This window comes from Cyprinus carpio, chromosome B13, assembly GCF_018340385.1.
Source record: "Cyprinus carpio isolate SPL01 chromosome B13, ASM1834038v1, whole genome shotgun sequence".
In the NCBI taxonomy this organism is placed as follows: domain Eukaryota; kingdom Metazoa; phylum Chordata; class Actinopteri; order Cypriniformes; family Cyprinidae; genus Cyprinus; species Cyprinus carpio.
In genome coordinates, this window is record NC_056609.1 from 11982760 (window position 1) to 11997188 (window position 14429).

The 14429-nt window shown below is 36.1% G+C and overlaps 1 protein-coding gene across 1 annotated transcript; it reads left to right on the top strand.

Moving 5' to 3' along the window:
- Positions 1-902: 902 nt before the first annotated feature.
- LOC109065612 lies at positions 903-13817 on the top strand. Its single transcript, XM_042736571.1, has 18 exons — positions 903-1089; positions 1456-1499; positions 1621-1699; positions 3153-3343; positions 3427-3510; positions 3603-3671; positions 3795-3980; positions 4062-4217; positions 9556-9631; positions 9704-9794; positions 9883-10024; positions 10112-10216; positions 10370-10460; positions 11401-11551; positions 11636-11710; positions 11822-11924; positions 12133-12239; positions 13000-13817. Exons 1-18 carry the CDS (start codon positions 1062-1064, stop codon positions 13118-13120), a joined length of 1899 nt encoding a protein of 632 aa, XP_042592505.1. The 5' UTR covers positions 903-1061; the 3' UTR covers positions 13121-13817.
- Positions 13818-14429: the final 612 nt, after the last annotated feature.

Below are 14429 nucleotides of genomic sequence, written 5' to 3' on the forward strand. Positions count from 1 at the left end.
GAACTATTTAAAACTATTTAATGTTATTCTCCGACATACAGAAATATATATGTTGTGATCACACGTGGGTCAAGTAGATGAGAGGTCCTGATGACAGCCAAACTCGGGAGGTCACACAGTGACCCTAAATATAGAGAGAATAAAAACTCAGCATGTAAGAAGCTTAGTTACACATTCAAACTTCTCACTAATGGAGATAAAGATAGTAAATACACATACATTTTCAATGTCTACTCACTGGTGTATGGTAAATAATAATTTTATTCAATCAACTAATAATCTACGAGGTTGAATACGGATTAATAACTTGATCAATAATCATGCAGAAGTATAATTAATATATTTTATGAAGGCTGTGATGAATCCAGGATCCAATACATTGCTGCAGAGTATTTTTCCCCCTTGTTGTTTCTCGACATAACCAGGATCTAAAGTAATCTAATGGTTCAAGCTGCACTGGATTTATGTCATTTGATGAAACAAACATTATGAATGAGTGCTTTAAAGCTAATATTTAAAAGGCCCAAATTACCTTAAACGCTTTAACAACCATGTTTACATTATAAACTTACCATTAGTTAACTATTTTATTATTCAATTATTATTATTTTTTTACATTTTCTTAAGGCTTACTACTATAACTATTGAACTATACCTATCTTGCCTATTCTTTTTTTAATTTTAATAATTCCCATCAATTGTTTATCAGTAAGCCATATAATTAACATGCGAAAATAAACCCAGAACGGGAAAAGTGTCTACATTAAAGTACATAGCCTGTGTTAGATTTGACAGACAAACGAATATTTTTCACAGTACGATATAAACGCACGCGTCTTTTTTAATTCGATGTAAAGATATTTCTCTCGCACCACGTGGTGCACTTTGAGCGTTCTACGCATATATGCGCATGCGTGTGAGCGCGCACTGTGTGCAAAGGTGGAGGAGAATCTCGAGAAAACACTACGTTTGGAAGGAATGTTAAACCATTTGGAAGTTACTTAAATATATTATAATATAGAATTACTTAGTTTCATATAGATATAAATATAATCGCTAAAATGTCAAGAAAGAACACCATAGGCCCAGGTAAGATATTGCTCTTCTTTTTTTTATGACGTCTAACGTTACCAAAACTTCGCCTGCTCGCCAAACACATGTAGCTCTAAAAACGATAGAGAAGACGTGTCGTTTAACAACACGTGCTTGAAAATGGTGAAAGAATTAGCCATTGCTTGTTATATTCATGCTGTCTCGTGAATCTAGTAACGTTATATGTAATCTGTTCATTTATGTTTTTTTTTATTACGAACTACCTTCAGTAGTATACGAAAGATCAGTTATGCTTTGATGACATATGCAGGATTATAACACACAATTCACTATTTGTGAGTCTCTGTCTGTCTGTGCAAGGCGTGTTCAAACTTTAAAATATGTTTTTCCATTGACTCTCAGAATACTTCCGGCTGCGTGAAAACGAGCGCCTCATGCGGACTCACGTATGTCATTACGTTTCTCTAAATTCAATTATAAGATATGAATCAGCAGTATTTTTGTTGTATCTGTTGTGTGTGTAGGTTTAAGTCTGTAACTACTATTTTCTGTGCTGTTTTTTTTTAGGAGACAATGGTCGATTTTATAAATGATAGACCTGCAAACCACGGCTTTTTAGATGCCTTAAGTTTTGGTTATGGGTTTGGTAAGACATCTTTCATCTTACTGGCACACGCCCCAGTAATCATCAGTGGTCACTTAAAATATGTTGTAGAGCAGGTTTGGAATAATTTATAGTTGGTATAATTTAAAGCTACTCCTTATATTGTGCTTGTTCTAATGCTCTCCAGCTTTACGTGAACTTGAACTCTGTTTGATTCAGCAAAAGACTGAAATATTAAAGTCTTAACAGGCTGCATGATTTGTGAACTTATTTTCTTTGGATACTGGAGTTTCTATGTTATTAATAAAGTTCTTATAATTCTTAATTTTAAAGGAATAGTTAACCCAAAACTAAAAATTTGTTTCTTCAGAACAGATTTAGTTAATGCTTGCTCACAGTTGGATTCTCTGCAGTGAATGGGTGCCATCAGAATCTGATGATGTGATCAGCTGTTTGAATTCTCAAGTAATGCACACAACACTAGTCCATTAATTAATGTCTTGTGAAGTGAAAAGTTGTTTGTTTGTAATAAATCCATCAAGACATTTTTAACTTCAAACCGTTGCTTCCGGCTGAAAAAGAGTCCTCTACCCATAGTATTGCTTTCTCCAATGAAAAAGTAATCTCTTCTGAATTTGGGGAGAAATATGCACAGATCAAGCACTGTTTACAAGCAAAAACTATTTGTTTACAATTTGTTTTAGACAAATATGTTGCTGGATTTTGATGTGAGCGTATACATGGACATTACGTCTACATAATTATTTTTGAATTGTCTATTAAGGAACCTTTAAGTGTAATTTAACCATAAAAAAACCCACAGATTTTTAAAGATGTGTACTACCATTAAAAATGAAATCAACAGAATAGGGAAATGCTTGTGGTGAGAGATTGGGGATGAGCCAAAATAGAAAAGCAGAAGAACACTTGCAAATGAGGTCATTGGTTATGAACTGTATAAGAGAGGAGCTGCGTTTAAGATTGTTAGAGGTTCTGCAGGCATCTCCGCGTTGTTGTCTTGACCAATAAAGTCAGATTTTGGCATATAGAGCTCCTTGACTTGAGATTTTTGAAAAAAGATATTCTACAACAAGAGGACAACGGGGGGATAGATTTATTATGGATTATAGACTCGACTGATTTGTTTCTTTCAAACATGCAGCTTTTGTGTCTACAAGATATTACCTGATTGACTGGAGTCAGGTGGATTACTGTGATGTTTTTATCAGTTGTTTGGACTCTCATTCTGGTGGCACCCATTCACTGCAGAGCAACAGTTGGTGAGCAAGTGATGTAATGGAAAATTTCCTCCAAATCTGTTATGATAAAGTAAACACGTCTACGTCTTTGATTAACTGAGGGTGAGTAGATTTTCAGCAAATTTTCATTTTTGGGTGAACTACTCCTTCAAGGTAAAAGATAATAACCGGATCACAATATAATATTTACCGTCTAAGTTTTTGTGGTATTTAGGCAAATTGTTTTTGTATTAAAGTTCCAGAATTGGACCGGTTTGCAGCTCACTTTACAGGGTATGAAGGTTCATCTGATGAGGATTATTATTATGATGATGATGATGATGATGACGATAGGTATGCCATCCGTACAAACAACCGATACTGTGGCTTTTCTCGCAACTTCCTTGAAAGAAGTCTGCCAAAACCATCCAGACACATAACAGCTGAGGTTTGTGTCAAACACCTGTGATTCAATCATTATTTTGTTTTATAAGATTTTAAAAAAAATTACTTAACTTTGTTTTATTTTAGGAAGCAGAAAGAAATGCAAAAGAGCTAATGGATGAAGAAGAAAAACTTAAGAAAAAGGCAGAGAAGAAAAAACAGAAAAAGATGGTGAGGGCATAAATAAAAAAACTATTTTTATCTGAAAAACGTAGGCTAAGTGTGAATATTTTGTTAAGCTGTATTTTTCTGAACTACAATAGAGACAGAAGGAGAGACGTCGGCTGGAAAAATTAGAAAAGGAGAATGCAGATAAAGAAAAAAATAAACCGGTGAGGAAAAAAGTTATTGTTTGTAAAATTATGTAGTTTGACGCATCAAACCTGAAATTCACTGAAATCACTTTATTCGATCTTGGTGGAGTCTAAGTGTATTTTGTTTCTTTCTTTGATTTAGTTCAAGTTGACCCTGTACCAGAAAAGACTAAACATGCTGATAAAAATGAAAATAAAATTAAAAACAAAAATGGTTCATCTGTGCCTCCTGGTCCTCAATGCGCCTCAGCACCTGTGCAGAGCAGTGATAGCAGTAGTGAAGACAGTGGAGACGATAGCGAGGAAGACTCAACTATGAAACCAGAAGTGAGCTGTTTTATAGATTAAGAGCGGTTCATTGAGTGGAAGATGCTGATTTTCATGGCAGTGCTTTATTCTGTGTCTTAGGAGCTTGACATGAATAGCTGCTTTGTGTCAAACGCAGCTGCTATCGCCAAACGCCAACTGGAACAAAAACCTAAACCTGACAAGAAACATGCTCAAGCAAACTTAAGAAAACAACGTGGCTCTGAGCAGAAAGACAGCACTCCGCCACGAAAACAGGTTGGTAGAGAGACCCATTACTTTCCTCATATGAGACACTGCGTGTCCAGAAATCAGGTGTTATACCTGGTGATTCAGTGTTGTGTAATATTTCATTATCTATAGCTAATTCAGATAAGCTTTGGTGACAAATGGGTGAATATATAATAACTACACTGCTTACATCCTAGTGGAAATAAAATTTTTAACTTGTAATGGAACAACTCATAAATCTGTAATCCATTATGTTAGACAGTATGTCTAATAGCAGGGCTGCACAATTAATCGAATGAGACTGTCATGCAGACCTTGTCAGTAAAGCCGGTTCTGTGATTAGTACTAAATCTCCATCACCTGCTTTCAGATGGAGCAGCATTTACTACACAGAGCCATAGCTCTCTGACAAGCTATGCAAAAAAAAAAATCACAGATGATATAATCATACGATTATGAAATCATTCACAATAATGACAGCTGTTTGTGTAGCTTCTCAGTGAACTACGGCTCTGTGTAATAAATGCTGCTCCATCTGAAAGCATGTGAAAATACCACATTTAATTAAGTTTTTACTCCAAACTCACTTCATAATATCAGCTGAGTGTTTGAAATAAATCTTTCTGTGAGAATAAGGCATGCAACATATTTCATAGTATTCTAAGCAGTGATAAAGGCTATGTCGGTTAGCATTGCATTATAGATGTACTTTATTATAATAAAAATTATAACAAAAATAGCTCTGATAAACCAGTAGTCGTGCGTTTATTAGTCACATTGAATCAATGAAAGCATTTCAATCTTCTGTTTATAGACCCTTTTTGTGCCAACATCACGATAACGTCACAGTGCTAGCTAGAGGCAAAAATGCTCAGAAAAGGTTGCAGTATTGTCTTTTGTTGTTACGGATTATGGTTTGTGTTACGTGTCTAAAGATTTCTTATGCATCTCAAGACTGTCGTGTATAAAATAATGTCTGTGTGCATGTGTGTAAAACAACAAACTGACGATTTATATGCTTAATCATCTGTAATATACATTGTTGTGATTGATACAGAGACGGAGCACATTTAGGCCACGCCCACACAGGGTGGGGAGGAAACAATCCAACGCTCTCCATTGACTTTCTATTGTGAGAAGCTGCCTTCTTGTCATTTCCGATAACAAAAAAACAGAGCAATGCCTTAAAGCTGCTATGTGACAATGTGTACAGTAAACAAGGCAAAAACCCAGAACTACGTTTTTATAAGCTGTTAAAACAAAAAAACGAGTGTTTAAGAACACAAAAGTAGAGCGCAACGTGTCATATTACTTTGAGAACTACGCCCACTGGAGAGAAACATAATCGTCATCGGTGACAGGAAACATTCATTATTTTTAGCCATGTCAAAGGATTATTTCACTACCCTATGTGAACCTGAAGGGAGGAGCTATATTGAGAAACTAAATATTACTTGTACTAAATCATACTGAGTGTCAGGATACCACAATTTACCACAATTTACCTATTATTTCTGCTGATGCTTCATGCACTTTTGTCTCCTTTAAGGCTGGCTTTTATGGTTTGGTAGCTTCTAAAAACTTAATTCTGTGTTTTTTAGCTTGTTTACTGTACACCTTGTCACATAGAAGCATTTAGGCATTGTTCTGTTTTTTGTTATAAGTCAGAAATGAAAAGGAGACAGCTTCCCGCAATACAAAATAAATGGAGAGGGTTGGATTGCCACTGTGTGGGTGTGGCCTAAATGTGTTCTGTCTCGGAGGTCCTGTTCCAAATTGAACACTTCGGGTGCTTCTCAAACGGAAGGCTTCATCCTACCGAGGCTGCGTCCTTCCTAGTTCAGTCTTTCAGAGGCTTGTGGGCTAGACTCCTCCTCAACATTTAATGCTAGAATGAGACAGTCTAGTAAGTGCGTGTGCGTGGCTACATCACATATGTTCCCGCCCTCACCGTCAAGGCACAAAAACACGAATAAAAGTTTGTTTTGGTAAAGTACTTTTTATTACAAATATGTATATTATTTTGCTTTCTATTAATGCAATACAATGAATCACAGTTGTCTAGTCTCCCCGTGGCTTAAATTATTAGCAGTTTTAGCGTTTAGTAAATAATTTACACACACAAAAAAGATAACATCTATACATCATAAAAAAATTCAGACAAGCTCTGCTGTCTTGTTTTTCGTCAGTTTATTTTCATGAAATGGAATGGGTAAAAAAGATTGTGGGTGATTGAAGATTGTGGAGGATACATCCCATTCATTCTTCAAATTCAGCTAAATGAAGGATGTAAAACGAAGGCTGCCTTCCAAGGATCCTTCCAATTGAGATGGTCTTCAGCAATGTTTGATGACGTGCCAGCTGAGATATGCAGCCTTCTGTTTGAGAAGCATCCTTCTTGTGCACTTTCGGTCTAGCGGACCTCGTTCCAGGCAACCCGTAAACCGTGTTTTTCCAACCTTCTTTCCGTGAAAGTTCATGGGAACGGCAGTCAAACCCGTGACTTCCCACCCGTGAACTCATACTAGATCGATGTATTCCCATTTCCGCACTCTGACGTCACATAGCCCACGAAACAACAATTGCAGCCCCTACGGATAATATTGCCTACGGATGCGGTGTTTATGCAAGTGGTGCATGGTGAGAAATAGACTTTAGGACAATATAAAGTTGCAATAAAATTAATAATCTAGCTACAATTTCTTGCGCTCAGGCAGTTTGGCGTGACTTGCGTGGAACGCTACAAAGTGCTCACGAGTGCCCCCTTTGCGACTGCTATGCGCTCTCGATGCGCACTTCTGCCGAGCCCGCACTAGGGCGAGCTTCACAGCAGACTTCTACCCAGCAGTCAAAGCGGCATTACATCACGAAAGTGCGGACTCGGAGGAAGACTGCGAGGGTTTAGGGTGTGATTTTGGGACAGGCCCTCTATAGGGATTTCCTGGGTTTCTTTTGCAGGGCGTATTCAGACTTTCCATGCGAGAGCGCCCTCTGGCCGTCGGGTGGAGATTTACGACTGATCACAGAACTGTGCTTCACTGAAAGATACGCATGACAATCACAGCTTCTGTCTAATCACAATTTTACGATTTTATTTCGATTTATCGTGCAGCCCTAATCTAATGTTATGTTCAACCACAAAATTGTTTACACAGGACTTTTTTTTTTTTTTTTTTATAGATTTATGGGTGGAGAGATAATTATGAATATAGGTGTGATTCATTGTTCTTGGCATTCTTTCTTATAAGACTGACCTTGAGCATTTACTGGTTATTAAGGAAACAAGTTAATAGCAATGATTATACATGTATCAGTCTGTCTAATTGCATGTTGCTGAAAGCATGATTATTTTGAGTGCCACCAGTAGATAAAAGCTAGGAGATTAATAAAATGCCTATTTTGGGAGTGCTGGGAAATTTCTGAAGAGAAGGAAAACACCTACAATAAGATCATTGTTTGAAACACTTTTAAAGTGCGATGGTCAAATGTTCTGCAGGTGTCTCTGCTTTGTTGTAGACAGTCTTCTCTCTTTTTCAAAAAATAAGGGAGTCAGACTCAGGAAGTTCCAGATGCCAAAATCATAATTTATTGGTCAAGACAACAAAGTATGCTGCAGTTAAAAACAGGCCAGAAGATTGCTGAAATAGTTGTGGTGATGGGACTATTGAGGAGATTCCAAAAAGAAAAAGGAGGAAAACACCAGCAATGTGATAATTGCTTAAAGGGTTAGTTCACCCAAAAATGAAAATTCTGTCATTAATTACTTACTCTCGTGTTACTTCCCAAGTCCAGAAACCTAGCAAGGAGATGGGTAAAATAATCCATGTAACATCAGTGGTTTATTATACGAAGCTACGAGAATACTTTTTGTGCATGCAGCTGACACAGAACAACATGTGTTGTTTACAGGGTGATGCTGAGGAGACGAATTGTTGAATAAAGTCATTATTTCTTTTTCTTTTGAGCACAAAAAGTATTCTCATAGCTTTGTATAATTGCGGATGAAGCACTGATGTTACATGGATTATTTTACAGATCACCTTGCTACGTTTCTGGACTTGGGAACATTTCAGTTGCATTGCTGTCTATGCGGGGTCAGACAGCTCACAGATTCCATCAAAAATATCTTAATTTGTGTTCCGAAGATGAACGAAGGTCTTTTTTTGGGTGAACTAACCCTTTAAGAACTTTATTAAAGTGAGAGTTTCAAGTGAGATTGTAAAATATTCTACAAGCATCTTGGGTTTGTTATCTGGATCAATAAACTCTGAATTTTGGCACCAACTTATTGCCTTGAGAGATGTTTTAGAAAAGAGTGAAGAATTTGTACACCACCTTTTCCTTTCTTTTCAAAGTTATTGTTTAACACCGGGTGTGCACAGCAAGCAGACAGGTTGCAATAGTACAGATTTTCACAAGCTGATTATGAAATTAAACTTGAATAGAATGAATTTGTTCTTTTCTGAATAATTTACAACTTCTGACCTATATGTTAAAAACAGTTGTCAACAATGCAGACAATTCTCATTTACATGAAACTTTGCCTTGTTGTGGGTTAGCCTGTTTATTGACATCATATATCAGCATATATGTCGCATGTTGTGCTGGGCGGCCAAATAGAGGCATGAAGGTAACCAGGGCATTCACACAATGAATTTGGATTGGAAAATTTCTATTCATCAAACAATGAAAAGTGGTTAAATAAGAAGTGCACCCCCCCACACACACACATTAGTATAAATATGAAATATTTCTTTGGAAATTAGCATTTATTTCTGAAGGATCATGTGACACTGACGGAATAATGATGCTGGAAACTCAGCTTTGCTATCACAGGAATAAATAACATTTTAAAATAATCAAACAGAAAGCTGTTTATTTTAAACTGTAATAATATTTCACAATATTATTGTTTTACAGTGTTTTTGAATAAATAAATGTAGCCTTCACTCTTAAAAATAAAGGTGCTTCACGATGCCATAGAAAAACCTTTTTGTCTAAATGGTTCCATGAAGAACATCTGAAGAACCTTTCTGTTTCACAAAAGGTTCTTTGTGGCGAAAGAAGGTTTTTCCAATTATAAAAAGGTAAGAAAGAGATGCTTCTTTAAAGAACCTTTGACTGAATGGTTCTTTGTGGAACCAAAAATGGTTCTTCTATGGAAGTTCTGTGAAGAACCGGTTAAGCACCTTTATTTTTAAGAGTGTTTATGAGCATAAGATACACCTTTTGAATCCTTTATACAGCAGTATACATTTTTGCAGAAGTATCTTTATGTAACCATAATCCTCTTGAACCATTTTGTGGAAGCAACCAGTTTGTGATGTACTCTATTTACATAACATTTAAATTGTCATTCCTGTAGACTGATATCAAGGAGGAGAAGTCAGAGGAGACTGTCAGTGCAAATGATTTGATTACGAGAAGCATGGAGTTGGCAGGTGCGACTGGAGTTTTCTCTAAAAATGGCTTAGTCATGAAACGTCTTCCTAATTCCATCTTCTCTTCTATAGTTATAGGTAACCAGTATGCCATGTCAGGAAACCTGGAAATGGCTGTGAAATATTTTACAGATGCTATAAAACACAATCCTAAAGAGTATAAGTAGGTGTTGACAGTTGTAATTACAACATAACTTCTAGTTAGATCAAAGGTTGCACATTAATGTTCTTTTTGTTTGTCTGTGGTGCAGGTTATTTGGGAATCGTTCTTACTGCTATGAAAAGATGCTGCACTATGAAAAAGCTTTAAATGATGCTGATATTGCTCTTTCTATGAACCCCAAATGGATTAAAGGTCTTTACAGAAAAGGCAAAGCGCTTGTTGGACTGAAGGTATTACTATAGTGTTTTGCCAGTGTCATCCACAAATGCCCTTCTCCTATTTTATTCTCACAGTCTTGTTGTGTCTCCTTCTGTCAGAGATACTATGAAGCCAGACTTACATATAATGAAGTGTTAAAACTGGACAGCACATGTAAGGACGCAGCTGAGGAGATGATGAGGGTGCAGCTCATGCAGCTTATGGTGTGTGGTGAGAGTAGCTAATGGATCCCACTTTGTTTTAGTGCTGATGCTGCTTGAATATTGGCAGCAGCTACATATTGGTTTTATGTTGTTCATTTGTTAAGAAAAAAAAAACGGAATGGTAATGTCGAGAGATGCTTGTTTCATCAACAGGAAATGGGATTCACTAAAGAGCAGAGTTCAAACGCCCTTATTCTTCATGGAACTGTAGAAAAAGCCTTAGAAAGTCTCTCTGGTCTGTCAGGTATGATAATACTTGATAAAAACATATATATGATAAAACATATATATCAGGGACCGAAATTAACTTTTCCATTGAGGGGCAGTATTTGCCCCTGGGAGTGAGTTCTTGGGGTGTTTTTAACTTTGTAAGGTGATTATAGAAATTGCCCTCATTAAATGTTTTAATTTTGTCAATATATGTATTGAAGGGATAGTTCACCCAAAAATGACAATTCTATCATTAATTACTCACCTTCATGTCATTCCAAACCTGTATGACCTTTGTTCATCTTCAGAACACAAAACATAAAGATATTTTTGATGAAATCTGAGAGCTTCCTGATCCTGCACAGACAGCAACAGAACTTGTTGAATGAAGTCGTTCTTTTTGTTTTCTGTTTTTGTGCACAAAAAGTATTCTCATAGTATCATAAAATGTAAGGTTGAACCACTGATGTCACATGGAGTATATTAACAATATTCTTACTACCTTTGTGGACCTTGAATGTGGTAGTTGCATTGCTGTCTATGCAGGGTCAGAAAGCTCTCGGATTTCATCAAATATCTTAAATTGTGTTCCGAAGATGAACGAAGACCTTACGGGTGGGTTTCACTGAACAGATGTGTTTGTGATTGGTTATGATGCTGAACACTGAAGAAAAAAAAAAAATTGTACAAAGAAATCTTTGATGCATTATGAGCAGATATAAATGTGATGCTACAATCAACGCTTTTTTTTTTTTCATTTTCACATGTAACTGTAATCATGACAGTAGTAAAATGTTTTAACTTTAATGTACAGGGGCATGTTTTCTCCACGTATCTTGTTTGTTCCTTCCTAGTCTTAAACATCATCAGAAACATGCTGATTTCCATAAATATGCATGTGTATATAAATAGTGAGGGGGACAAATACAAGTAATACATTGAGATTGCTTTTAACTAACTCTCATTCTATGCAGGTTTAAGCCCTGTCCTAGTGCCTGGAGAATGTGAGTTTATGTCTGTAAAGCAAAACCCACAACCTCAAGCTAAATTTCCCCTCAGACCTCTTCCTCAAAATCAGCCTCGACCCAGTATACCAACCGCTTCTCCAGTTCGTCATCGTCCTCCGTAAGATACACATGTACAGGCATTTGTGCTACAACCTTTCACCTCAAAATCTCCTGAATCTGTCTGTCTTTCATCCCTTAACAGAGAGCTATTCCCCATCTGGGTCGGAGATCTGGTGCCTTCTATAACAGAGCCAAAGCTTTATGACTTATTCAGATCGTAAGTGACCTTATTTGTTTTGCAAACATATTTTAACCAATAAAATGCTTTATTCAGCATTGATGTGATGGAGCACATTTTAAGTTGCATAAATTTATCTTTATGAAACAGTGTTGGGCATGTCCATAGTGTAAGAGTGTTACAAATGAGACACTGTGCATTTGTTAACTACACCAAGAAGGAGGACTGTGAGAAAGCCATAGAAGATTTCCATGTGAGTATGTTTGTTCTGTTGTTTAGTTCAGTGGAATGTAAGATATGCAGATGACCAAAGAGCAGCTTATAATATGTCTAACCCTTCTCAGGTGATATCAGTGGTTGAGGTTTGTCCCTTGTTTCCACTGAAATTAAGATCTTGCATCAATTTTGTCCTTTCAGTGAAGGGAAAAATAAGTCTGTATGTTTGTTTTTGTTATTTGCAGGGTTATCCCATTGATGGGACAACTCTAGTGGTGCGTTATCCAGATAGGATTCACACACGTCTTGGAGTGTCCAGAGATGCATCTACAGAGTCCTCAGGGAAGAATGGGTGAGTGAACATGTTGTTTCTGCATGTTTTTTGATATAACAGTGTTTAGATTTTTGATTTGAGCTGTATGATCAGAATGAACAACTTTAAAGGAATAGTTCACCCAAAATGGAAATTTGCTGAAAATGCACTTATCCTCAGGCCATCCAAGATGTAGATGTTTATTTCTTTATAGGAGCAGATTTGTAACCTTTTTTTTTACTTTACTGATTTTTACTGAGTGAAATTTAACAGTATATCACTTGCTCGCCTCTGCAGTGAATGGGTGCCATCAAAATAAGTCTCCAGATAGCTGATTAAAAACATCACAGTAATCCACAAGTAAAACATATGATTCCAGTGGAACAGGAAATGCTATATATACTGCTCATGTACACACATTCACAAAGCAGATAGTAACTTTACAATTACTTAAATACTTTACACCACTGTGGATTATTGTGATGTTTCTATCAGCTGTGTGGACTCTCATTCTGATGGCACCCATTCACTCCATTGGTGAGCAATGTTCTATTGGTGATGATAATGCTTAATTTCTTCTGTGCCAACAAACTCCTCTACATCTAGGGTGGCCTGAAGATGAGTACATTTTCAGCAAATTGATTTTTTTATTACATTTTTTTTATTTGAAGACCTATTCCTCAAATGAAAGATGTGAAATAAATGACAGTAATTTTATAATAATGTTGTGTAATTCAATAGTTATGTTTTAATGGTAATTGTGTTTTTTTTTTTTTTTTTTTTTTTTGTCTATTCTCAGCAAACAGCCTGATGAATGTTATTTTTGGAGGACAAATGGCTGCATTAAGAATGGCTGCACTTACAAGCATATACCAGAAAACAAAGGAATTGACCGATATAAAGCCAAATCACACCCCTGATTCCCAGCACACAGACCGGGATCTAACCATCTCAATCACTGTAATTAGTTGGATACAGTAAAAATTCACATGCATAAAATGTCAGTGTGGGGCTTTGATGTTTTTTTTGGTCATTCTTCTGAATATTTTATAATTTGTTTAAAAAAAATAGTCTTAATATCAGTCTGTACACAAAGTTGAAGAGAGTTTTAATGTTGGACAATGATGGCTGCGTTTTAATTTATCCTTTTTTTTTTTTTTTTTTTTGTCCCACAGAATAATACATTCCTTCTTACCAAGTCAGATATTGGTTTTAATGTTTTTCAAGACAGTGGCGTGAAGTTTAATATTAAGGCTGTCAAAAGTTTAATGAATGGTCACTGCAGTTTTTTTTTTTTTTTTTGTTCTTTTTACAGCGATTGGGGAAAAAAAATATTTGCCTTCTGACCCAACCTGAGGGTTTTAAACCTTAAGTATTGTTACATTGAGAGGTTTTATTTGGACTTCTTATCTGCAGGTTTTAACCTGCTTCTGTATAAGCTGAAATGTCACAAGTTAAAAAAAATTGTCAATACTCCTGATGTACTGTGCCAATTCTGCTGTAGAGATGATCTGCAGTAGATAAGTCCATGTAGTTGTAATTGATATATCTGTAAAGCAATGCAAAATTACTCTAATACAATAAAAGGTGCCCTTAAAAACGGGGAAAATCTTTGAATTATTATTATTATTATTATTATTTTTTTTTTTTTAACCGGTGTCTTTATTTAATCATTTATAATATGTAACACAATATTCTGGCATGTTTAACCCCCCATGGAGAAACACACAGGAGACCGTTGACAAAGGAATTGTTGAATAAAGTCGCTGTTTTTGTTTTCTTCGCTTACAAAAAGTGTTCCCGTCGCTTCATATAACCCAGATCGCACGTCTGATGGCAGATGGAGTATTCTGACGACGACTTTCATACCTTTTATGAACCTTGACGCTGTTATTTACTTGGCAGTCTATGGGACAGTCTCAAGCCTCCAGGTTTTCAATTTCATTAAGAATTTGCCATTCACAATTATGACGCTTATAAAACTCAGTGGTTTTAGTCTTCATGCTTGTAAATTCTTTTGCAAAAAAATATTGCTTTAAACCTCGTCTTCATTCGAGACGTTTACTTAACATCTTTATATTATCCTAGTTTTTTATTTTTTATTATTATATTATCCTAGTTTATATAAGATATAAGATACAAGATGGCGGTAATGCTCTGAAAAAGAATGCGAACCGCCATTAAGCACGAAGGAGGAGAAGGAGGAGGAGGAGAAGTGAGTGGGGAGTG